Source organism: Neodiprion lecontei, chromosome 2, assembly GCF_021901455.1.
Source record: "Neodiprion lecontei isolate iyNeoLeco1 chromosome 2, iyNeoLeco1.1, whole genome shotgun sequence".
Classification (NCBI taxonomy): Eukaryota; Metazoa; Arthropoda; class Insecta; order Hymenoptera; family Diprionidae; genus Neodiprion; species Neodiprion lecontei.
The window spans coordinates 34,563,398-34,590,803 of NC_060261.1; the positions used below are offsets into that span (position 1 = coordinate 34,563,398).

At 38.3% G+C, this 27,406-nt stretch overlaps 1 protein-coding gene across 4 annotated transcripts; it reads left to right on the forward strand.

Moving 5' to 3' along the window:
* Positions 1 to 231: 231 nt before the first annotated feature.
* LOC107223287 (sodium-driven chloride bicarbonate exchanger) lies at positions 232 to 27,133 on the forward strand. Of its 4 annotated transcripts, none has more exons than XM_046732529.1 (23): positions 232 to 767; positions 6,308 to 6,429; positions 8,679 to 8,813; positions 9,638 to 9,703; positions 10,666 to 10,804; positions 10,884 to 11,103; positions 11,866 to 11,989; positions 12,584 to 12,808; positions 15,214 to 15,318; positions 15,773 to 15,876; positions 16,068 to 16,253; positions 16,412 to 16,618; positions 16,698 to 17,110; positions 17,225 to 17,390; positions 17,665 to 17,832; positions 17,920 to 18,069; positions 18,164 to 18,439; positions 18,505 to 18,894; positions 18,971 to 19,078; positions 19,766 to 19,900; positions 23,396 to 23,586; positions 23,762 to 23,882; positions 26,041 to 27,133. In XM_046732529.1, exons 1-23 carry the CDS (start codon positions 748 to 750, stop codon positions 26,116 to 26,118), a joined length of 3,849 nt encoding a protein of 1,282 aa, XP_046588485.1. In that variant the 5' UTR covers positions 232 to 747; the 3' UTR covers positions 26,119 to 27,133. The 4 variants fall into 4 exon arrangements, with proteins under 4 accessions (XP_046588485.1, XP_046588483.1, XP_046588484.1 ...); XM_046732527.1 differs by lacking the exon at positions 232 to 767 and adding an exon at positions 4,686 to 4,723 and having other exon boundaries at positions 12,605 to 12,808; XM_046732528.1 differs by lacking the exon at positions 232 to 767 and adding an exon at positions 4,686 to 4,723 and having other exon boundaries at positions 12,647 to 12,808.
* Positions 27,134 to 27,406: the final 273 nt, after the last annotated feature.

Below are 27,406 nucleotides of genomic sequence, written 5' to 3' on the forward strand. Positions count from 1 at the left end.
TACAGACACTCTGTAAAAGCAAAGGAGCTGAGCAACTGCTGTAGGAAAAAGCGATTGAACGGCCTTTAAGAGCAGGAAGGGGGGAGGAGGAGGAAGAGGAGGAGGAGGAGGAGAAGCGATCCAGCATACAGTTTTCTTATCAGAAATGTATTCTCGTCATTTTTCCTTTGTGTCGGATGACCGAGTGAGTTCCAGTGGCTGTATATCTTTATACATAATCGAGCGAATCAGTCAGTTTCAGCTAGGCGTGGTATCGCAGCTGATATAATTGTCGCTAGCGTGAAACAGACACGTGTTCATAAAACCGCGTTAAATTGATCCGCGTTTATTTAGCAAGGTTTTGCTGTTTCACAGCAAGTTCGGTTTCACAGAGTGTTGAAAAAGAAAATTAAAATTGTTTGATAATCGAATGAAAAAGAGGAAAAAAAAGAGGAGTTCAAACGGGTTTCAAACGATTTGTGATAAATTATTTTCCACGATATGTATAATTAAAGTGACCTTAACGCATCGAAAAATGAGAAAATATTGAACGTGTAATCGGAAAATGGAACGTCTTAGACTGAAAAACGATGACTGTCACCGATTGAGAAATTGAAAAAAGATGATTTGTACATCACGAAATTTGACTGTTGTGAAAATTTGACAAATTTTCCCTTCGATTTTCGCAGGCATAATTGTTTAAAATCACCACGTGGTGTTCATTTTTTTTAGTCACATAATTTTGTCCTGCCTCATCTTCACTTATACATGACCGACGTAAAAAACAAGTAAGAAACAACATCAAGGCTTTTTTTTATTATTCATCCACTCGACCGAATCTGTTTAGTAATTTCTTCTCTGATATTTTATACGTGATAACGATCAGGCATCAAGTTTACCGTGCACGAGGTGTAAGTTTTTCGTCTCAGAGATTCGGGAATTTTTTCTTCGTTTTCTGCTGTCGGAGATTTTCGGAACCCGGGACGAGCCTGCACGTTTCGTTTCGTAATCGCTGATCCGATGAACTTAATATCCACCACCACAATATGTTTGACGGCAAGGATACTGCACGAGGTGGATGGTAATACACCAAGTCGCCAAGTCAGCAGGGATTAGCCTTGACTGAGTTAATGGATTGAAAATTCGCATTCACCTAATTCAATAAAGCGCCTAGCTAATTGGTTTACACAAGGTCCAGGGGTTCGTCGTGTTACAGAAAATTGAATAAACCTGCCAAGAGTAAGGTGAGTAAATATGACGCCAAGCAAATGTCATTCGCTCAGGGAACAACAATATTTGCTGAAATTTTACTTCCCCCCGTAAGCCTGTATTAATCCTATAATATTGTACAGCGAAAAGTTTTCGATTCAATACTCGAAAATGATGAAGGGTGATATTTTCTCAGAAGCATACACGCGCGTGGGAGAAAATATAGTACGAAGATATTGTCATTCAATTTCGTTCGCCTCAACTTTCGCAAGTTATTATAAGTGCCGAGAAACAATTCAGACAAGCGGTTTGAACGATGTTTTCTTCGTAAACCAATAACGAACGCCATATACCGATTGAAAGGCATTCTGGTACAGAATGTAAACGCAAATTAGCGCCCGAGGCTTTCGAAACGAAGGGGAAAGATATTAAAATAATTATCACCTCGAGGAACTGGTTCTACGGAGGTTTACTCAAACACAACATTAATTCCTCGTCCGCGTATAATCGGTATACTTAACATCACGGTGTGTGTGTGATGTATGAATATACATAACGCGGATAAGTTTCCCAGCGAGTTACTTGATTTCCCGAAACTTGCTGGTAACCGTTAACGGAATAAACTCGCTACCACATCCGCTGCGGCATTCCGATTGCAGTTGCGGAGAGCAAATACCGAGGCAAATACATTCAATCAAGAAAATTGTTGCAATTATTACGGACTGTGAACCACGATGCTTTGCTCTGCAGTCAGAGAGTTTTTATAATATTGTATTAGAGCTCGTTATTATGAAAATCGAATTCTTATTATATTGCTTTTTCACAATGACCACCAAGTATGATACAATGAAAGAAATGCATCAGGTGTATCAATTGGAATATTTGTTAAATTCATCTTATCGCATGAACTGAAATTTTAGTAGATTACACATAATACAAATATTACGTTAAATACGTGATAAGATTTAAATCGGGCCTATGTTTGCAGCATGCATTCGACTTCTGAGTTTTTTTTTTCTCGTTGGAAAACGTCGGTTTCATATTTATAACTAATCGTTGCGAGAATTAAAAAAAAAAAGGTTTCCTTCAAAACCATATTAAATATTTATAAATAATTGAGGAGTTGAGTGAAAAATCTGAAAAAATTCCGGGTACTGTTTCAGAGTCGAGACGATTGCGGACAATTTTTTTTTTTTCATATCTGAAACGGCGAGGTTCAGACGTTGATCGGGTTCGCGTGGAATTACCCATATGCATCAATTACAGAGCAATTACATTCGACGTATAGAATGTTGCCGATTACGAATTCACGAATGGCATTAAACAATTTCAACAAAAAAGAATTCCGATTACGCAAAAATCTGAAATTCGGAACTTCCGGGTATTTAGTCGCGCACTTGGTCTACGATTGCAAAGAAAAAATACCAACAACGACAATGATAATAACAACAACAAATAACGAGCGTGGAAATAACCCATACATCTTGTAAATACACGCGTAAATAGCCGTGAAAGTAATCGTCGTTGCGTTCATAATTTGCTACGTATAAATCACAGCCTGATCGTATGGTATGATTAATCACGAAGCCGTGATCAAGCCGCGATATAATTTTTGGACATTGCAAGATTGTGTGTGAATAAACGCCGCTGGATTCTCAGGTCGACGATCGAATCGACAAAAAACCGATTGCATAATCCACTCAACTCCTTATTTCGCATATACGTGTGTATATATGTATATAATTATACATATATATGTATAAATATATATTACATATAACCTAGGCCACGTTGCTTTGCCATTAATTGTCTCTTTGTCCTGATTTTGATCGTCATCTGGTCCATCGTCGTTAAAAACACGTGGCAATACATCGCATCATGCCGGGGGATATGCGAGAGATGCCTTTAATGGTTTTAACATACCGTGTGCAGATGGGCTTAACGCACCTGTGTATCACAGTGTGTGGCTTACAATTAATCGAGAATTTTTTACGATCAGACTGTACCGTACGCAAGATAGATACATACATACATGCATGGATATATACATACATAAATATATACCTTCGAGCCCGAGTTCACTTCACCGGTAGGCCGTATTGAAAAGCGAGTCCCGAAGCAAAACCGAGTTAGAATGTCATCGGCATCTTCCTGGTGAACAGTTCCGATCACTGCGGTGCAATAATAACTATACAACGTACGTTCGCAACCATGCATGCCTGTAACTCGAGTAAAACGTGTCACGTGAAATAATGTGCCGAGTGATATTAGAAAGACGTGGGAAATTAACCTCCTTGCATAACGCCAACTCACACAGCAATCGTATAATAATGCAAATTTATTCAAACCTTATGCTATCGTAATAATTTTATTCTTCGATGAACATGAATTACAGTCGTATTTGTTTTTCCACGCTTCGAAGCTCGGTTAACTGGATTTAACAGATAAAAACAATAAAAGAGAGAAATAAGAAAAACGAGATAAGGAAAACTTATTACTGAAAAGTGGAACAAAGTCGACGTAAAAAAAAAAAAAAAAAAAATTAACTACTGTATTTTTCAAACCGATTGCGATCCCGAGACCGAGTTAATTTTACATCGTAATAATCGTTGGTGAAAATTTGATTTAGAAAGGGTGATTAAGCCGATACAACTCGCGCCTTTTATTATATACTCAGATTTCTTGTTAGAGTAACACTCGTTGAATAAACGACGCCCGATGAATATCTAAAATTCAAATCAAGGTACCTACACCTCGTCCTTCGTCACTTACATCGTACCCTATATAACCATCGGCAACTACCGTGGGTGGTACGAATCGGTGTATATATTCTCGCATTTTGAGTACGCACAGTAGTAAAGTGTAAGTGGAGAAGTTGAAGAGAATACTGAGTTTTATTTTCATGTGTAATACACGTATAAGCATACATGTACGCGTTTTCAGAGGTTTCCTTTACTTCGGTTGGCGCCAAGTTACGTGCCGTAATTTATACTGCGAACGAATCGCAATGAATCGCACTTGACGTACGAGAACTCTTCGTTTATATTGTATATTCTACTTGCGCGGCGGCGTGAGATATTTTACGCATTTCAATGGCGCCACTCGGAGAACTGGGTATATGTATACTACATGTACATTGTAGATGGGTACTCGAATCGGACAAGAAATTGAATATTATGTACCGGTAGTTTTCTGTGAAACTCGCCACTAGACGCCAGAAAAATATGGTCAACAGAGGCAAATGGTTGGAGAATAAAATGAATTGTTTTATATTCTACTCCTGATATCAGTCGGTCATACTTGCCGTCTCTTACAATCTTTGTGAAAATAATCAATCGAAGAAATATCAGCGAAAATGTAAAATTTGGCACGAGGTCGATGGCTTGGCTCGCCTAAGACCAACACTCGATGTAAAAAAAAAAAAAAAATTCTAAATCAAGAACCGAGCGATGCCAAGTGTCAAGTTTTTATGCTCAGGCAGTAGTTTTTTTCCTTCACTCACACGGTGTGAAATGTATAATCGAGCCGTACAAAAGTTAGTAGGATTGGTCGTTAGTGTAAAGAAAATGAAAAGTTTAATTCGGGGGGAAATTAATATTCCGATAAAATTTTTCTAATTTTAATTGCAGGAGTTAATATTGGTGATCAATTCGTAATTGTTGCAAGTGTAAATTCGGTGTACGTGATATTACGTGCAGGCATAAGACTACCTAGTTATAAAAATACACTTGCAGACAAGACTGCGGCATACCGTCCATAAAGATAAGAACCAGTCAGTTCCTCGTAGTTATAGTCAACGAGTATATAAATAGGCAAATAACACGCTTTCGTATAATACCGATACTTCGTACACATTCGGTTTATAGCAGGTTGAGAGCCGTGCTCGCGACACGTGCAGGATACGTGTAAAAAGAATTAATGAAAAGTTATAGAATGCGAGGGCTGCGTTTTTGCCCGTTAGATACTTCATACCCAGCTATAAAATAATACCTAAAACCGCAAGATGCGATAGTGTCGTCCAGCCTTGTGCCGCCCGATAAATGATGCGGCAAGTTCTATTTCGATATAATGTTTGAAACCACGTCGCGCATTTCCGTGGCTTCAAGGCTTACGATATCGTATAGGATCTGCAATAGTTTTTCACTCATTCCACCGTCGTTGTAATTATAACTTATTCTTTTTTGCCAAGACAATGCATGACGGTGAATCTTGATTTTTTTTAAATTTTCATCAATGTTTCCATTTCTTTATTATTATTTATTGCGCGATTTTCGCTCTACTCGCCAACGTTACGACAACGACAGCAACAATGATAATCATTTACGCGCGGTGCAAGCGTTAATTTTCTTCATATTCAAGGACCAAATAATTAAAAGTAGATGAATGGAAAAAGTGATAAAATAAAGCAGAAAATATGTGTCACGGTATCTCGCGTGACCCTGCAGGCGTGCGACGCATTCGCACGTTGCAGCAAATCATCCCGGTTTTTCTTCACTCGAGACTCAAGACAGACGTATTTATGCAACGGCGGAATATTTGTAATAAAAGCCTATATCTGGATCGGCAAATATTTCGCGGTGAAGGGATAAATTGTTCGTGTAAATCGCGTGTCTAACGGCATAAGGTCGTAAGCGCTAAAAATTCGATTTTAGTGGGGAGAGGACGTGTAATTTTTTTTTTTTTTTTTTCTCTATTTCACCATTTTCTCTGAAAATCATGAAAACGTACAATTCGATCGAAATCACGCGTTTCAAAAGACAAAGGCAAAAGGTCTTCCATTAATAAATATATATTAAAAAAAGGGGTTAAAAGTGAAAGGTAAAGAGAAATAAAATATTCTACGCCTGGGTGAAGTTTTGTCAATACATATGCCTCTAATCGCGTATGATGGGCGACGTCGATTGAATCTTTGAGTTGTTGGGAGAAGGAAACGGGGTTTCAAGGCGAGGCGATACTTGGTACGATTTTGAATATCACGTGTGATCGACAATCGGGTGAAAACGTGATGGAAATTGGAATAAATTGACGTTTAAATGAATGAAAATGAAATCAGAATCCACGCGTGAACGTGTCTGAAATAAACGATCGTACCTCAACCTGTGATTCCGCTTGTTCACAGACCCTGGATGCATCCGGGCAGCGGAACGGGACGAGGAGCCGGTGCCGGAGGCGACGATGAAGCGCCAAAGGATCCCGGCGCCAGGACGACTCACCAGTCGTACACTGAAAAGGATTTCGAAGGTGAGTCAGAGCCAGATTCTTGACTATAACATAAAGACACGAACGCAGCGTCGATAATACATATACGGTCAAGACTGAAATTTCTAACGTAAATTTCGCGTGAGAAAATTAACAAATGTAAGGGAGAACCGCAAGCACGGAAAATAATATCCTTCACGCCTGTTCGGAGCATGGTAATTATGCCTGATTGCGAGTCGGTAACGATTCTAATTATACTCCGAGGTGTATTATAGACATTTGCTTCGAAGAAACATCGCGTGAGAAGGTTCTGGTATTTAATCGACCAATCCAGTCCTTGTCCGGTCGAATTATCTTCGAGAATAAACAGTGATAAACGGATGTCGATCGCCAACCGACTGGAACGAACGGACGGATATTTAATCCGCAGTCCCTTCCGTCTGGATGAACATGCGTACAATTTTCACAGTATAAGGATCGGGAAATAGTAATGATAATAATAATAATAATAATAATAATTACGACAAAAACGACGAATATCGGCAAGCGCGTGAAGTTAAATGACGGCAGTCTGATCGAACTATCGATAAAAATAAATTATTAATAACAGCGCGTCCGGACCGAATGTTTAAATCGATCGCGATCTGTTACTAAAAACCGTAATTTCAGGCTCGATCGTTTTTGTTAATCCGAGCCCACGTGCTACAATCTTTAGAAAAGGGTGCAGACTCCATTCTTCTGCTCCAGTTTGAAAAATATCGGTTGCAATCGGGAGTTTTATAAGCTCGATGACCGCAACTTGCACACGTGTACAGAGATTTATAAGCGATTGGCACGTTTGCCCATAACGCTGAACGTGCAGCAGAGCTTTCAGCGAAATTTGATATCATAGGCTAGCGTGTAATAGGTCAGGTAAAGATTTGGCTTCTGTGTATAATACAGATATAGGTATGCATAGAGGCGTATAAGCGAGTCTGGAAGTGCTTCGTAAATCGTTATTATACAGAGATAGGGCGTTAAAGTGAATTATATAACCCTGCGGCGTCTGCAGCTAGCACAGTGTCGCAATAATCCAAGCCGAGCCTAGAACACGGCGAAGTATGAATCGGGTTTGTTTTGTGGAAATGACACGCGAGGGATTCAAAATAATGTAAATTCGCCTGCATTTATGCAATTTAGTTTACAGTATCGTGTTTTCTGATGATGATAACTATGCTTTGTTACAGAAGTCCGAAGGGCTTGAAGAATCAGTTTTCAAGGATTTGTGCATCAATTTAGAAAATATTGAATAGTTTAAAGTGTTTTAACTTTTAACGAAAGCTGAAATTTTTCCATGTTAAATGAATGTGAAATGAAATAAAAGTTTAAAAAAAAAAAAGTGTCCTGTTAGACTTGAGCTAGAGAGCTCATCTTTTGAGAGAATCTTTTTTTCTATCAAACACCAAGATTTGAGGGGGCAAGAGCGTAAAAAAACATTTTTCCTCGAACCACCCTAATATGTACAATATGCTGATATCTCTGTACGTCAATAACGAGAAGTACCGAATTCGTGATTAAAATTCCTGCTGGCATTCGTTATAAAGTCCATTATCCAGCTCCATTGGGTTATTTAAAAGTTTATTCGATGAAGAAGAGAATAAAAAAGAAGCGAGATGAGAAGAAAACGGAAAAACGGAGTCAATTGAACGAAGTCGAATGAATTTAGAGTGGATGTATCCTGAAGCCTCTCCTTTCGGAAAGTAATTGAACGGACGGATGGGGAAGCTGTAGGGGGAAATTTATGGAAAAATACGCTTTTGAGATATCGACGGCGAGAGTTTAAAGCGTATGCGAATTGTAGAGACAATCGACGATTTCGTAGGATCATTTAATAATTGGCGGGTTATCCACGCGACGATAAAAGCTGTGGACCTGCGAAGTTACATTTTCGCTTACACCCTCGCTTCTAATATTACAGTAACGGTTAAACCCAGACAAAATTACCTGACAGCCTAGCAATTTCACTCCAGCGTTGCAAGACAAAATTAGCCGAAGGAGCAATTTCGGCAGGTCTCCCTCTCTCTCTCTCTCTCTCTCGTAGACACACACACACACACACACTCTCTCCGTAAAACATGCAGCTTTTGAAATTGCTAGGTTTGAAATATGCAAAATGAGAGGTAGGATCGTTAGTCATCCGAAACAGAGCCGAAGAGGGAAATTAGCATATTTCTCTGGCTCTGGGTGAAGGTACGAAAAATTTCCAGGACTTTTCCAGCCCGCTGTTAAACATCTGTCAATATTTTTTCCAGGTCACAGAGCGCACACCGTATACGTGGGCGTTCATTTACCCGGCGAACGAAGGCACCGACGCCATCACAAACACCATCACGCACCGCGGCAATCATCATCAGGCGAGAAGGATGACTCCGATTCTGACCGTCCAGGTGAGGAATAGACGTCAAGTTTGACAAATCCGGAACATCCAGACCCGGTGTCTTTCTCATTTACACCTTCCTAAAACTTGATTTTTTAAAGAGAGAAACGCATCAAAGATTGACCGGCATCACTGGAATTAGCGTTGAGAATGAATGAATCTTGTCTTAGACTCTCTTCATCTGTCGAACATCGCTCATATCTACCGGTACCATTAGTTGATACAATATCCGTGGGATTCCACGATTCCTCAGAGATTTTTAATCCGGAAAACCTCGGAACTGCCACTCTCTCATCTTCCATTATATCCGTATACCCCAGCGATATATCCGTGGGGATCTGGAAATGGAATTGCCACTTTACTCAAACCGTGGTAAGGCCGGAGACAATGAGAACCAATTACTCGTGCCAGCAAACCATAAATCGAAACTCCGTCCAGTGAAACAAAAAGGCTGAAAAAAAAAACCAACAAAAGGAAAACAAAAAACAACAAAAAGAAAGAAAAAAACAACAGAAAATACACAAATTGTAATTGAAATAAAAATAAATAACAGGGTGTGGAACGTTGGGTTGAAATGTTATACGGTTTAATTAGCCAACGACGTGTACAACGTATCGTCACAGCTTGGAGTGAAATAAATCCAGGAGTGAAAACTGAGAGAGTTGTAAAAATAGATGCTCTCGAATTCAGCGAAAAAAATTATAATACTAAAATCTAGATTGCATCCTTGCTCCGTGATCGAACAATTTACACGCATGTATCAGATGTTGTTATACACGTATCGGCAACTGATTCGAATACGAAAAATGCTAGCGCTGACAGTTCGCTTTCCAGGTGAGCTGCTGATGACGCGACGGACCCGGCTTGCCAGTTTTTGCGATCCTAAGGGTGAAACAACATGTAAGCGATACAATTTGCGATTACTTTCGCATATCTGCACTCTGTACGCTGCATTCTTTATATTCCTATTATAGAGATTTAAATTTTACACAAGGGTGTATGTCATTCGTTTTAATGTTATATTCGCGTATGTGTAATTCTTTTCCAACTATAATACACGTGCAATCTACGCGTTTTTAATTATTCGTTATTTGCAGTATTGCATTACTATGTAACATATTTGTAAATTTCTTTCTTTCTGCGATGTTTATAGTGGTATAAAAGGAATTCTGGTTATGACGCTGAAATTCGCGGCCAAAGCCAGCGGCCACGAGTTACGGATAGTAAAAGCCAAACGCAGACAACTGTCGTTTGGTTCTAATGTTCCTAAACTTCTAATTCCTCGCAGCAAGCTTCGGCGGCCAATATCATTGTCAAGTGTCACATTCTTTTTTCATCATTTCAACTGGCATGACGATTTATCGCTTGCATCCCTTTTCTTTAAAAATTATCTTTAATGATATGACAAAGAACGATTTTCATCTGGTTATATATTGTTACATACCTGTATCATAACGCGTATACACTTCGGAACATGTAATATAGGTTTGTACAGCTTTTTATGTCAATTATACTCTGCCTGCCTGGGTAGTAAGAATATTGTTAATATTCATTACTGACGATTAACAGGACGAATAAATCCTGCATCGAGAAGAAAGCAAATTGTGCAAGAGATGAATATCAGTAGCGTTAAAATTGGCAAAAAAAAAATCTTCCCCGCCACGGTTCGACGACGAACACTGCAGAGTAACCGACGAGGCGAGGAATTGAATGTAAAATAAAAGCGAGAGAAGAGAAAATAAAGAGTATACTCGTATTTGACGTGACGCGACAGGTTCCACGCATCGAGTGCCCAGCCATTCGTATCGATCCTTTATCAAAAGCGGGGAATCTCGAGTTTCATAAGCGTGTCTTTGTTCCAGTCACTCCACCGGCTCAAAGGGTCCAATTCATCCTGGGCGAAGAGGTCGGCGATGACGCCCACGCCTCTCACCCGTTGTTCTCCGAAATGGAGGAACTGGTTAAAGACGGTGACGAAATGGAATGGAAAGAAACGGCGAGGCACGTAACGTACAATTTCGATTTATCATCCCCGCGTAGCGAGGGCTGGCTGACTTTGATTTCCGGCTTTGTCGGATAGGTGGATAAAGTTCGAGGAGGACGTCGAGGAGGGTGGAAACAGGTGGAGTAAACCGCACGTCGCCACTCTGTCGCTGCACTCGCTGTTTGAGCTTCGAAGCCTGATATTGAACGGCACCGTTATGCTGGACATGGAGGCATCGAGTCTCGAACAAATCGCCGACCTGGTACTCGACAGCATGATAAGCAAAAATGTGCTGCCGGCCGAGTCGAGAGAAAAGGTAAACTTTAGTCCCGGGTGAAAAGACGTCTTCATTTTTTAAGGGGTTTTATTCGGTCAGGAGGCCGAAAACAAGCGATTTTTCGAGAACTTTTCACGAACAGACGTTTCAATTTGTTGATATAGAAATTCATATACGTATCGGGGTAGCATTGAACTTCGTCCTGATATTTCTTATTTGTAAAAATAATGATTTTTAAAGCTGCTATAACCGATCTCCGGGAGCACCTATAAAAAAAGGCGTCTTGCGGTGAGCAAGATATTTTTGGACTGGATCATCCGAAGTCAAAAACCAAAAAAGATTCAGTTAATATCCTTATATTATCTGGTCTTTAATCGAAGGAATAAGCAAAATATTGATTTTCAACAAAACGGCGGTTTTACGAAAAAAATTTCGATTTTCCATAAAAAATTTCCTCTTCATTTCTTTATTAAATGGAAAATATCAGCGAGAAAAAACCTTCGATCAAGGATTGAAAGATGTGTTCACAAAGCTCGTATACAAGTTTGAGACTGATCGGTTCAGCCGTTTCCGAGAAATCTTGCTCACTGACTTTGAAAACATAGTTTTGAGAAAAATGCGTCCAAAGTTTCAAAAGCATTTTACACGCCGCTAAGTCGTCTTTGCAAATGTGCGCGTAACTTTGAGAATATTTGTTGGTACTTGAATATATGTACATTACGAAAATGAGATTAAAAAGAAAAAAGACGATTTTTGGAAAATTCCGACCGGGTATAACCCCTTAATCGACCACGTTCGCAGGTTCGAGAAGCTCTTTTGGTCAGGCATAGACACCAGCATGAAAGACGCAAGGACAACAACATGTCGAGATTGCCGATAATAAGATCGCTGGCGGAAATAGGCCGGAATCACTCCTCGTCAAAGAGTAAGTTTTAACAGAATTATTGGTCTACGGAAACTTGGCGTTAATTGTACGTTGAATAAATTTTTATCAATACCGATTATTCATATCTCTTCAGGGGTACATGCACAGGTATACTCAAATAAGTACACAGGCACATATCATTTGAATTTTTCAGGGGTTAAACGTTTCGTTCTTCAATAACAAGTTTTCACATTATTTTTTATCTAACAATAAAATAACAAGCCACAGGTATCTCCACAAGGGATGATTTTTGAAAAAGTTATCAAAATTTTTCATACCACGGGTTATGTTTCAGCTTGTTTCATAATTTTTCATTTCCCACACCGAGGAGAAGGAACAATATTGAAACATTAAAACGGGATTACTCGATTCATCCGCAATTTCATTTTAATATAATTGGAAAATCAATCTAATTATCAAACCAAAACAACCGTTGTTTGAGTCAAGTAATGCCGTTTAATTTTTTCAATCACTGTATAACTCCTCGGTGTGCACTTACGGTTTCTTTTCCCTTATGATTTAAGTCCACACGACGACGAAGTGGCGGCGTGTGGTGAAATGCCAACGGGGATGAAGCATAAATATTGGTTAAAGGCGAGTTAATCGGGTTTTCAGATTGTGACTGTTCATGTGGTTTGCATACGTTGTTGACGTCAGATTTGCAGGAGAGACGTCCCGGCGGGGACAGCTATGTCCCTGCGGGCGATGCTGGGCTCCGGGACGCGGTCGTGTCCCGGAGCAGAAGTTGCCCGAGTCCGGACACGAGCCTCCTGTCCAAGGAGGCCAAGGACTCGAAAGGGCCTTACCTCCTGGTACCAGGTACAGATTTTAGGCCAGTCGCCTCTTCGACGTGACGAACGCTTTCCAGCTCTTTCACAGTAAACCCGCCACTAACAAAGTCCCTAACAAGCCCCAAGCCGGGGAGCTGACGCAATAATTCTGCCGCTAATAACCAGTCCTTGTGCTAGCTTCGAAAGTACGTTGTGTTGACAAAGCTTGGGTTACAGGATTAATAAATTCGAGGTTCGAATTGTTACATAACCGAACGCACTGTTGGGGAACGATTGAAGGAAGGTGCGGTTAAGTTGAACGTCATTATACTCATTGTGCTTCAGGGTTATATTAATACGTAACGCGAATTCACACGATCGAATTAGAGAGGCGCTGAAATGTGAAATACGTAATTATTATTAATACCAGAAATTTCAGACTCTTGACATTTTTGTCTTGGGCTACGGCCATTCAAATTTTGGTAGTTGAACGTACAACGTGTGAATAATCTTAGCAGCACCATGTTGGAAAAAGTGATGACGAGGTATAGGATTATGGTTTAGAATTAGTGTTCTTTAGATGATTCTTAAAGTTAAATTACCGCACATATTAACGCGACAATAGTCGAGGGCGACAGTTTTCAATACGGTTCCTAACCAGCACCCAAAGAGCACTTCCTGTCTCGATTCATTTTCAAAACACTTGTTGCTTCGCTACTGATCTGCTACCATGACGTAGCGATAGCAGAGCAACGTACGTTGCAAGAAAGTTTTTTTTATATGAAAAGAAAAAAAATTGTTACCTAAATTTTCTTTAGGCTACCCACGTAATTGGCATCGAGAGAGTACTTAATTGAGCAGTGTCAACTTACAGGCGATTTTTTTCAACATTGCTCTTCTAATATTATCCACGTGACTGCGGTACAGCTGCGTTAATGAATGAGAAAAAGAAAGATAATAATTATAATATCGCTTGATCCCACGATATGCATTAATCGAATTGTATCTTTGATTTCATTTCTGTCAGCTGAATTCAACATCCCGCATGTAGTGGGTTTCACGACATGGTTCGCTACTTGTCAACTCAAAGGTTAGCCTCGAATCGATCGAATTGATCTTTGATCTTTTTTATTGCTGAAAATTCAAAAATAAAAAAAGATACTTCTCCTTTCAATTAAATATCATCTACGCTGTCGTCATTTTTCGATTTCGGTATTCAACGAAGAGATTTATTATTATGTCTGTTGTTAGTCACTATCATACTCTACCTATACACTCGAAGCACTCAACATTACTGAATCATCACGCCCACTGATCTGTCATGTTTATTATCTGGGGCATTGCGGCTCGACTCCAGCATTTTAAATCAAAGCTGGCGGTTCTAGGAAAACCGTATATCACCGATTCCACGGTGCAAAATCAAACTGTTAAAAACGTCTCACAATCATAGCAGAGAACGAATTTCCTTTCCAAAAACTTTTGCGTTCAATCGTTGTTCGAACTAATTTAAATGTGGAAAGTTTGTTATCGAAAAGAAAAATGTATGATTCTTAAGATCTTCGATCAAGGTTGAACTTAAGGAAAAACTATTTCAAACCTGCTTTTTCCTAAACTTATAAAAATTTTAAGAAACAAATCTTGAGGGCTGGTAGATTCGGGCCGAATGTTTCAGCGTAAAAACATAAAAATCTTTCTATCCTGAAATCTGGATGTTTAGAATAGTCAAGTGAATGTTGTTACATATAACGAGTTGTCTATACTATATCACATTGTGTTCTTCAGCTAATCGTGTGTACGAAAAATTGTCTATAAGGCTGCACATCTACAACTCACGAATCATGGACATTCTTACTTCTGAATCTATGTAGACGTACGTTCATTCGATCGACTGAGTAATCTGTGAATTTTACTCCTTTTCCAAATCTTGACGCAACTCTTCCGCTCTAAATAATTGCACTTCGTGGATTTTTCAACGAATTGATCTCGATGTACACTTGAACCAGTTACCTATACATCTCACATACAGACTGTGATACTGACAAATTTACACTGTACGACGCGGAGTTGATTGTGTACGTACAGTAACTAACTTCAGAAGCCCTGTAAATTATACTGTACATGTATACCTATAAATTGCCACTTTTCAGCTATGCTTGCCTTCGATCTTTTATGTCTCACCTCATCGTTGTCTGTCGAAGAAAGTTTACGAGCATCCACAAGCAACCGGAAATTGTTGACAGTCACGTCGTCTCGAAATGTCTTCTACCGAAAAAAAAAACAGCTCGATAGTATTTTACTATCGACAATTAGCAATGGGTTGCTTATCGTGATGCTAATACACTTTTTACGCTCTTGTCAAATGGAATGAAAGAAAGAGAGAAAAAAAAGAAAGAAACTAACCTATGCAAGTACTGTCCTTGTAAATAAACGACTGTTGGTATTGGTGCTTTGTAGTGGAAGAATCGAATTCTGCACCAGTGATAGCTGGTGCAACGGGTCAGGGAAGTGGCGGAGCTCTAAATGCTGGAGGTCGTTTTCTCGGTATCCCCGGCAGCTTCGGTAAAAATTGCTAACTTATCTCGCTTGTTCCATAACTCTGCTTGACAATAAATTAAGTAGCAACTAGTTTGAGCCGTTCGTATGCATAAATATTTCCAATGATTCCCTTAACGTATACATATAATGTGCATAGTTCAATGTTTGCCTGCGATTCGACATAAACTAATCATCCCGTATTGCTTGCTGTTGTGACATCCAAACACTATGCAGAAACTCGATTGAGACACGAGTGTATTCTGTATCGCTTTGCAATGATTTGGCAAACTGCGTTGCCTCATTTTTTCCTTCGGTAGGTATTTCATTTTTTTTCTCACACAAAATTTATCACGAAACTTGACCGTCGAGAATTTGAGCTCTGCGAATGACTACTGGAAGCGAAAGTTCGAGGTACGCAGTCTGCGATTTCGATAGTAGAAAAAGAGGCGCTGTAGGCTGTAAGCTAAGATTGTTACAGGCCAAGAACCAGGAGGTAACGGATTGGACCGAAGTCCCAGCAGCATCTCGATTAGCAGGAATCACAGTTCGCCCGGTTTGGAAAACGGAGACGTTAATCACAGGGTGTGTATAATTTTCCTTTTCCTTTTTTCTTCAATATTCATGACGAATATCCCGATCTTTCGGAAAACAAATGAACCAACGAAAAATAACAACGAGTATTTGAATCCCGATCTTTTATCTAAAATGGACTACGGTCGGATGAATGCTGAATGAAAACAGGCAGGGAATACGGACAATGCTATGTATTTCAGGGTAATACACATTTCATGAGAAAAATACCGCCGGGAGCCGAGGCGAGCAATATTCTGGTCGGTGAGGTGGACTTCCTGGACAAAACCTTGTCGGCCTTTATACGCCTGAGTCAAGCTGGAATAATGGGAGACTTAACGGAGGTTCCCGTACCAACTAGATTTATTTTTATACTTCTTGGACCAACGGTGAGTTATGTGTGCAACACGAGGAAAGACAATGAGACGAAAAATGTGAGGAAATCGTCTCCCCCTTGTAATGATATTCGGACCGAAAATAGAGTGACCATGGTATAAACGAGGCTCTTTTAACGAGACATATCTTTCTTCGAAACAACCGCCGATAGGGTGGAAGCTCGGGTTTCCACGAAATAGGAAGAGCAATGGCGACCTTGATGTCCGACGAAGTGTTCCACGACGTGGCCTACAAGGCGAGAAATCGCGATCACCTTCTGGCCGGTGTCGACGAATTCCTGGACGCTGTGACGGTCCTTCCACCGGGAGAATGGGACCCAACGATCAGAATCGAGCCTCCGGCCGCGATTCCTTCGCAGGTAATCGAATAATTGGGAGACAAAATCGGAGTAAAATTATCGTTCCGGAGGGACGTCTTCTGATAATCGTAAATCGTAGGACACGAGAAAAAGACCGAAGGAGGAAAAGCCCAAGGAGGAATTCGACGAGGAGGCCGACGAGCAGAAGCAGAGAGAAGCGTCGGGGCTTTCGCGTACCGGAAGATTGTTCGGGGGTCTGATGAACGACGTAAAGAGAAAAGCGCCCTGGTACTGGTCCGACTTCAAGGACGCCCTGGCACTCCAGTGCATCGCGTCATTTATATTTTTATACTTCGCCTGTCTATCGCCTATCATCACTTTCGGTGGCCTCCTCAGCGAAGCTACCGGCAAAAATATGGCCGCAATGGAGTCTTTGGTCTCAGGATTCGTCTGCGGCGTTGGTTACGGGTTTTTTTCCGGTCAGCCATTGACCATCCTCGGATCCACCGGACCAGTTTTAGTATTTGAAACGATAGTGTTCGAAGTTTGCAAGTAGGTCACAGAATCACTAGTTGTACGTACGTATACCTGTAGTCGTGTCTCGTCGTTGCAGAGAGGATCGTTTTCACCCTTGATATGTAACTCAATTTAACGTATTTCCAACAGAAAAGCAGCCTGGAATTACATGTCCTTCCGATTTTGGATCGGTGCATGGATATCGGTGATTCTGATCGTTTTAGTAGCCATCGACGCCAGTGCCTTTGTATGTTACATCACGCGGTTTACCGAAGAGAACTTTGCTACGTTGATAGCTTTTATTTTCATCATCAAGGTAACCACTGCATTACAAATAACACAGTACGAATGAAACCTGTAATTGGGATAATTAGAGAGTCGGACTCCCCAACGAATACTCTTGGTAACGCAAAAGCTTACGAAAAGAGAATCAATCTCACGGTTAACGATGTTCGTTCGTTTAATCTACGAACGAACTATCCGATCCCGTTTTACGCAACTCTGTACTCCCTTATGGCGCTTGAAATGAATCGGTATATGTAAATCTTATGTGTCTATGAAAAATAACAATTACCGCACGCGATTCTCAGGCTCTGGAGAACGTCTTATCGATTGGCCAGAAATTTCCTATAAATACACATCCTGGCGAAATACCGAACTACGAGTGCTGGTGCAAACCACCGAATTTGACATCGTCTTTTGAGTCGTCAAGTGGCCAATACTTGAACTGGACAAACCTGAACCAGAAAGAGTGTCTGGTACGATAGTCTTCGATGAATTATCAGAGTAAAAGAGGAAATTTATCGGTCGGAGAGTGTCTCGTAATGATTTTCTAATCCTCGCAGAATTCTAACGGAACGCTTGAAGGCATCGGATGCAACACACCCCATTATATCCCCGACGTATTTCTGATGTCGATAATCCTGTTCATGGGAACATTCCTGCTATCCATCGAGCTAAAGGACTTTAAGAACGCGCTGTTCTTTCCGTCAAAGGTAAGCCATACATTGCACCGGATTTCTACGGGACGAAAGAAGGAGTCTATGTTTTTGTTGTTGGTGTTGTTGTTGTTGATTCCAATGTCACCAGGTGAGGCAAATAGTGAGCGATTTCGCGGTGATAATAGCAATATTCTCGATGTCACTGCTGGACCACTTCGTCGGTATCGCAACGCCGAAACTGGAAGTGCCGCAGGAGTTTAAGCCGACGTTAGAAGGTCGCGGATGGATGATTTGGCCATTCAACGAGAATCCCTGGTGGAGTTCGATCGTTGCAGTCCTCCCCGCGCTTCTCGGTACGATATTGATATTCATGGACCAGCAGATAACCGCGGTGATAGTGAACCGTAAGGAGAACAAACTGAAGGTACGTAATCGTCGATCGATACCACCGCGAAGTCGAATCGTCAAAAACGCCAAATGAATCCGCAGAAGGGCTGCGGCTATCACTTGGACCTTTTCGTCCTCGCGATCCTGATAGCGATTTGCTCAGTGATGGGACTTCCATGGTTCGTCGCTGCAACCGTGCTCTCGATAAATCACGTCAACTCCCTGAAGTTGGAATCGGAGTGCGCAGCTCCGGGAGAGAAGCCGCAATTCCTTGGCGTCCGTGAGCAGAGAGTCACGCACATACTGATATTCCTGATGATCGGTTGTTCGGTTCTCCTCACCTCGATGCTCAGACACATTCCGATGCCCGTTCTCTTCGGTGTATTTCTTTACATGGGAGTCGCTTCGCTAAAGGGTCTCCAATTCTTCGACAGACTGTTGATCATGCTTATGCCGGTCAAGTATCAGCCGGACTACATGTTCCTCAGACAGGTGCGTTTTTTAACTTTGGGGAAAAGTATCGGCATGCACTTATTCTTGAATTGCATTCGTTTCTCTCTCTTTTCAGGTTCCCCTGAAACGGGTCCACGTGTTTACACTCATTCAATTGGCTTGCCTGATCTGTCTTTGGCTCATCAAATCCTTCAGCGCTACATCGATACTGTTTCCTCTGATGGTACGATGCTCAGACTTACTTTGTCACGTTCAATCACTTCGTCGTTATTTTTTTATAGCCGAAAATATTTCAAGTTCCCCGTAAACGGCTACACGTTGCAGGGAAAGAAATCGCCTGCATTTTCACGCGCGAATATCACAATTCCGATACTTTGCCTTTCTCAGAACTTGAAATTTCGAATTTTATCATATTTTCGTAAATGGAACCTCAAAATTCGAATCTACGAGAAGTCTAAAACTGGCGTTAAAAGAATATCTTTAACCCTTTTAGTCACAGTGGGATGCTCGGTGTCTTACCTCACAAATTTTCCATGTCCACAACTTCAAACAAACTTTATTACTTTGTATAAATTCGTGATCAGCGGCCGAAAATCCCCCGAGTAACAAAATTTAGTCCAAAATAACGAGTTGAAAGATATGTGAACGAAAGGGTTAAATTTCGAAATCTTCAGTTTGTACGAGTAAAGACAGGCGGACTTTTTTTGACATTCTAATACCAAACTGCAACGGTACGAAGTCCTCAAAGAGTTCGAAGAAGCGCAACGCGTACTATAAATCGAAGATTAATTAACTTTGTCCATCGTATGCTTTCTCATCTAACTTGTACTTCTGTTTGTTATTTTGTTGTTTTTTGTTTTTGTTTCCTTCAAAACCAAACCAAAACCAATCAAACCGACGACACAATCAGCTGGTCGTGATGATCGGAATAAGAAAATCGTTGGACTTTTTCTTCACGAGACGTGAACTGAAGATCTTAGACGACGTGATGCCCGAAACGAGCAAGAAGCATGCCCACGATATGCAGCAGCTTGAAAACGGCGAGGTTAGCACTGGAACACGAATTCTGAGGGCAATAACATGCCGCAGCTAACGTTCGAGGATCACGGGGCCGGGGGAAATTCCCCTCGTCATGCCCGTGATCGCCGTTACCGCAGCTGTCTCGGAAGACAATTAGACGTTCTATCGCATTTTCATATTATTATTATTGTTGTTGTTGTTGTTATGATTATTATTGTTATCACTATTATTATTACACCTTAACGCAATTCGACACCAGCGATTAGGTACTTCGTTCAACTTATAATTTGTCCCTTCGAAGGAGGTTTAGAACCGTTTCGACGAATACTGTGAAAAAATTTCAACGGAAATTGCAAATGAATTGCGAATTGTTTTGAATAATTGAGAAAAAGCGGCTCGATTCAAATTAATTAACTGGTTTCGATATATTTCTCTTACAGTTCCACAAGAATACAACATACTTACAATATTACTCGATCCTTGTGGTTGGAGCTTTAAAGGGAGCTGCTTAAACTTCTTGATACTTTCATAATTGTAACACGAATTCAGCACAATGATTGTACAGCTGAATATGATTTCTTTTTGATAATATCGTCAGCAATTTTCAATCGTTTATTCATCGTTATTTTATCGATCAATTAGATCACATCGTTTTGGCATTAGTATGGCCGAACATACTCTCCAAAAACGGTAACTTGATCATTCCAATACGATTCTAAACCTCCTTAATAAATCGTAATTTCGCACTAATGAATATCCCATAATTCGTCAGTATTAGAACTATAATCACTATTATTGTTTCTATTATTATCATCATTGTTACAATTATTATTATCGACAATTGTTCACTTCGTATTTTCGTTCCATTTATGACAATTTTGTTTCCCAACATTATTATACTCACTTCGTAGTATGAATTGTCTTTGCACGTTGATTGTGATGTGTGATTTCTTTAGATTTGTTACTTATCATTCGTTAAAGTCCTTACAAAATTTACGACACGAGAGAATTTTATACACACGCCTTCGCGCGGATGATAATAAGTGAAGAGGTGTATAATAATTTTCGAATCGCGTTGATAAAAAATAAACATACATGAGGTGATATTAGATACAATATTAATTATTCAATTGATTTGATATGTAAAATACAAGCTAGTGAAAATTTCGTACGCTCAAAAATCACTGCAATTCCATATACAATATAAAATAATAATATTATATTAGCGACAATATTGTACATTTACGAAAAATCGCAGCTGAATCTTTACTTTGATATACACATATAAATCGTTTGAATTTGGAGTGTAAAAGCTTTGAGACAATATACGAAAAAATATTCCGAAGTTGAATCGAAATGTTCGTCTCGTATACAAAGTGTTTGGAATTACAGAATTGAAATTTTTCGACCAAAACGGTTTACGTAAGCGGTACGTAATATATGATTATTACATACTTATATATCTATACCATATATACCATTCATGAAAATGCCTTGAAAGAAAAATATATAATCAGCTGCGCAAAACGTAGTGATTTAGAAACGATCAGTATTAATATATTGATATTGAATCATCGTATATAGATGAAATGTACGTCGACGTTATTATCCAATATAAATAACTATTAACTAGCTATACAAACACATACCTACGTATACACGGAAAATTTGACAATTAGACGGAAGACAATTTACAGCAGACTTGTGATACGGTTATCACTGGCACGTTCACACTATTGAAAGACGAAAGAAAAGAAAAAAAGAAAAAAAAAAGCGACATACACGTTACACAAAAATTGCATATTACGACGCAAGTCAAACGTTGACTTGATTATTCGCACGAACAATAAAATTACGACGAATATTGGCAACAAATAAGTTATATTTTTCGAAAGAGGAAAGAATAAAAAATTAGCGCATCGTGTCCTTCTTTTCGTTTTTTTTTTTTCTTTTTGCTTTTTCTGAACTTAAGCGTGCTTGTTTTTAATTATATCCGATTTGCAGGATCGCGTAAGTAAACACCGTTGCCAATACCGTACAATTTACAATAAATAATGTTACTTACTCGTTCGTTTCTTTCCTTCGTTGTTATTTGAAAAATTAATTATATGTTTCATTATTGTTTACATTTCTCTTTATATATACGAATTGCTGCACTAACAATAAGAGAGTATCTTCATTTTCTTTTTCGTCTTCACGAATTATAGGTGTAGTGAGTTACATACAATTATTTTCGAGTGAATTCGACCGGCACTTAAATACCTATACTATATGTGTAACTGGTATGATTATGAAAAAAATATACATGTACACATTGATAAAGACTATTTTGTTTACCGGCACTTTTGAACAAGTTTTCTGTCCATGAACGAACATTGAGCTCATTCGTTATTACACGCATAACTGTGTAACAAACATGTTATGCGTTTATCTTGTATTTGTTATTATACATCCATGTAATTCAATGTTCATTAATACATTGTAAATATAAATATATATGTATATGTATATGTATATGTATACGTATATGTATATATATGATCTGAATCACCCGATTATTTTATCATCGTGTGTCTCATCTCTTCTCCACATCAATCATCATTTTCTTATCCCTTTTTGCCAACAATCATCGCGCTTTTACAATTATTACAATATCTGTATGATTTATCTGTCTATTTATCTATAATCCATATCATACTTTGTCCGTCGAGTTCCAGGCGATACAAAAATATTTACATATAGACTTTAATAAACGCGGGAAAGAACAGAAAATGGAATTTACAAGCTCCGATATTTGGGGGAAAAAAACTGAGGTATCGAATTACATACGTATAAGATCGATGGCTTATCGCAACATCGGTGTGACAAAAGTGCTTGAATAATTTCGTAATCTCTTGTGTGTGCCTGTAACGAACAGTATCAAGTCTCACGTGGCGGTGCAGGATTCTGATAATGAGCTAAATAAAAGGTACGGATTTGAGTAGAGTGTAAGACAAAAGAGCTGCTTAAACGAGCTTTAGAACATAGACTATTATAGAAGAAGAAACAAAAAATAGAAGCAATGATCATCGTGGTTCATCAACTCATCCAAATAGCTCATCACGATATTGTCCTATTCGTTTTTCTTTCGTTTGTTTCTTTTTCAAAGATTTTTCACCGAATTAGAATGAAACATTTTCAACCTCGTTGTTTCTGGATTGTAATAATATTTTTTCAGTTATAGCGTGATAGTGAGAAGTTAAAATTGCACGTTTCGATGACTGTTTTTACCGTAGTTAAATTTGCTTTTTATTCAATTTTATCCCGCACCACGAATCGATGAAGCTGTGAAAATATGAAATTGCGAATGGCCGGAAAAAAATACGCAAATGTAGTGAAGAATCGAACGATGATAGCGTGAGAGAAAGAAGAATCTTTAGCTTGAGCTTGCACTGCGCACTTTTTACAACATTAACAAATGAAATTGATGTTTTGTTAGTAAACGTTTGAAAAAAAAAAAAAGGTGATAAATTTATGATAGGACGAGGAGAAATCGCTCGGTTTCGGAACGTCGGGAAATCTTCAAATTCCATTGGCGAATGGAAACATAATGAAGATACCGTTGGCGAGCATAAACATCAGCGAAGAGGTGAACAAGACCGGAATATGGCAGCAGGTCAACGAGGGGAATTCGACGCCCGGAGAAAAGCCGAAGCAGCAAAAAATGATCAAGTAAGACGAAGTTTGAATTGTATTAATAGCTACGATAGACGGGTATAACAAATAACAAATGATAAGCGATAAGCGTTGAGCGAAAAAGCGTGTAGCGATTAAAAAATACAAGGGATTTTTCACTTTCATTTTGATATTAAACTGCAAAAATTAAATCATCCCGAAACACGTACAGCGTCGGCAAGCAGAAGAAGCACAGCAGAAGTAAGGAGACCGCTTTGCTGATGGCCGACGAAACTACGAGACTGACGACAATGACCGAAGAGGAGGAAGAAGATTGCGGAATTTCTATAAAGGTGAACGATCGTACAGACTTGAAATTTTAGCCCCAGATATTACACCTGACAAAAATAAGCCAAGGATGAATAATAATTACACGCAAGATTGACGCACCCTGCACAATTTATATCTGCATTATGTTATGGTCGTCATATGTACCTGTAATACACGTTGTACGATAACTTATAACACTCGATATTAGAATTCTACCCTCTGGTAATATTTATAGCATGCGATTATTACACTTTGGTAACTATAAAAAAAAAAAAAAAAAATTAATCACCGCATTTTTGCGTTGCGCACATTATATGGTATATTCATTAGTTTTTAATTTCTTTAGAGTTGAAGCATTTCATCCGCACTAAATGTTCATACTTTATGTAATATACAATCATGTAATGGAATTATACCTATATTTGTAATATATGTTAAAATATATATCCACGTATAATTATAATTATGCATTATAGATTATACATTTTTCTGCACTACACTCTGATTATTATTATTGCTGTTGTTGTTGTAGCACAGATGTATGAAATTATGATTTTCAAACTGAAGTAGAATACCTCATACAAACACAAATCGTGTGACGAAACATCACGATCGTCGATTTGTAATCAATCAATAATAACGATTGTCATAATTCATTTTGCACCCATCCTTTGCGGACGAAAATCCGTGTTTTTATTTCTTCGTTGCAGCATGCGTGTCAAACAAAAGTTTCAATACCTTCTTTTCATACCAAAATCCAGCATTTGAATCTTTACTTTATTTTTATATCATATTCAAAAACAAAAGCTGAGAACCAATCATTTTTTATATTTAACCCATTTCAATATTTCTTTTTCTATACACGGATTTGTTCACGCCTATTATCTGACAATTTACCAAATTCAACCCACGGCATGCTAGAATTGAGGGAAAAAATTACATTAACAGCACGATGCAACAGTATTCGAAAAAAATTACTACACGTAATATTTGCTTTTCTTTTGCGAGGCACCGTTTTTGAAGAAATGTTTATTCGTTCTTTTACTCAATCTATAACATAGTTCAATCATTATTATTTTAACCCAAAACTCACAATCAGCAGTTACACAGCTCATCGCGTACCTAATTATGGTAAGAATGTAAAAATTAATACTAATCGTAATTTGGTGGCTTGATATTTTCGTATGAGATTTATAAAAAAAACTTTACTCGTGTAATTCATTCGAAATTTGATTCAGGTAAAATCTTTTTTCTTGTTCTTCAAATACCGCATGCACGCATTTGTTGTAGCGATAACGGAAATAAATTTTCAGCCTTAGCTGTTGTAAAGTATTGCGAAACCCACGCACAATTTACAAACTCATACATACGTTATATATAATATGAATGTATATTAAGATGTTTCAAGAAATGAAATTCTGTTTTCTTGGAAACGGGTTCCCAAGTTTCAATTAGGTATAAAAATACGCCTGTTAAAACTTCAGCTCTCGATATTAACATTCAGCAGTTGCGCATCGCACTTTTCTACTTTTCGTAAGAATAACACGGGAAAAATAGTTTTTGCTCCTTTTTGATTTTTATAACTAGCTAACGATGCGTCGTACAAAAAATTCCAAGACATATTTTTGTAGCGAATTGAACACTCTGCAAAAACGGTCTTCTATTATTTGATGATAAATCTACTCATTCAAAAGTTATTGGAGGTCAAAAATTATTAAAGGATCATAAATAACTTTTCAAAGATTAGATTCATAGTAAAATAATAAGAGACCTTTTCTGTTGAACGTTCAATTCGCTACAAGAATATGTCCGCGAATTTTCTGTACGACGCATCGTTACTTAGTTATAAAAATCAGAAAGAGCAAAAACTATTTTTCCCATATGATTCTTATGAAAAGTAGAAAAGTGCGATGCGCAATTTCTGAATGTTAATATTAAGAGCTCAAATTTTAACAGGCGTATTTTTATACCCAAATGAAACTTTTGTACCTGTTTCGAAGAAAAGAGAAGAAGAAAATCTTTTTTTTTCTGCAACACCATAATCCATGTGTATACCTCGTGCACATACACACTCACCACACGGCCTTCCGCACTTGTACATTATACATAAGATACAGACCAATGACGTAAGGAAATGAAACCGAATTGGGAGTAATATACAGTTTCGTGAAATAATTCTAGGTTGATTTGATAAGATCAAAGGAGTCTCCGAGTCCTCTAAAGGCAAACGGGACAACATCCGCCGAGACGTCCGTCTGAATTGTTGAAATATGCGTTAGGAAAGAAAACGGAAAGAAATCAAACAATAAGACACATACTCAAAGTGGGAATATTTTTTAAACATTTGTATTGTATTATCAACGTACGAATCGAAACGTGACATGAATTTGACCCCGCCATTTCACCCTTCGATTATTATTTATCTTGTCAAGTTTGGTAGTAGTATAAAAAAGTCTCGTTTTCTTATAAAGATTTTGAAAAATGAATATAAAAAAAAAAAAAAGAACTGCTAATAACGATGCAAAATATTTTTACCAACTTTCAAATACTCTCAAATTGTTACTCGTTACATCAAAAAATTTAAGATTAATGCTGACCTATTTGCTTGTAAAGGTAGAATTATTGTAATACGTGAATTTAATCAAGAAAATCAATTAATCCTATATCCATACGAATCACGGCTCTGCAGTGGAATTGATGTTTAATTTTCTTCTGTGAACACAAACCATAGCCGAGATATGTTGTGCACTGTATAAGCCTAATATAAAGCAGTGACAATCGGTTGATAATATGATATTAAAATGAATTGGGTAAAATTCCTAATGCTGATTCATATCGTTATAAAAATTTCACATATCATAATTAAACCGAAATCATATCGAGATATAATTTGACGTTTCTTAATTAATAACCCAGTTTCATTTGCCGCATCAAAGAATAATTAGGAATTGAAAAGTTACACAGCTAAACTAAATTTGCATTTACCAAAAATAATTAGCAAGAAAAATCCGTGCAAGAAATCATTTCAAATTAACAATACGAAGCAACTATAATAACTGTGTAAGATGAAAACAGAAAAGAGAGGTAACAAAAAAAAAAAAATTGTTATTATCGTATAGACAATGACGGAAAAAAATATTAAAAGTAATAATATTTATACACGTGTACGTAATGAAAAACGATATATATATTTTCATGTTTACATTTGAGTATTATACAAGCCTGCAGCAGTTTATTATGGTGATAAAAAATCAATTTGAATGGTAACATATTATAATAAGAAACAAAAAAAAAAAAAAGAAAAAAAACGAACCAACAAACATATACCATAGATATCACATTAAAACGTCTAATAATATAAATGTAATGCAGGAAGCGGTTTTTATGAAACAATTTTACGGCAGGCTATAATTAGAAAATAATAGAATAAATTGTAATGAATTTATCAGCTTCTACACAAGTATAATACATACAACATCGTTGCGTTTAGTTGTGGGATTATTATTGATGGAGAAATTTTTTTTTTCTTTTTTCTCGTCAAAACTGA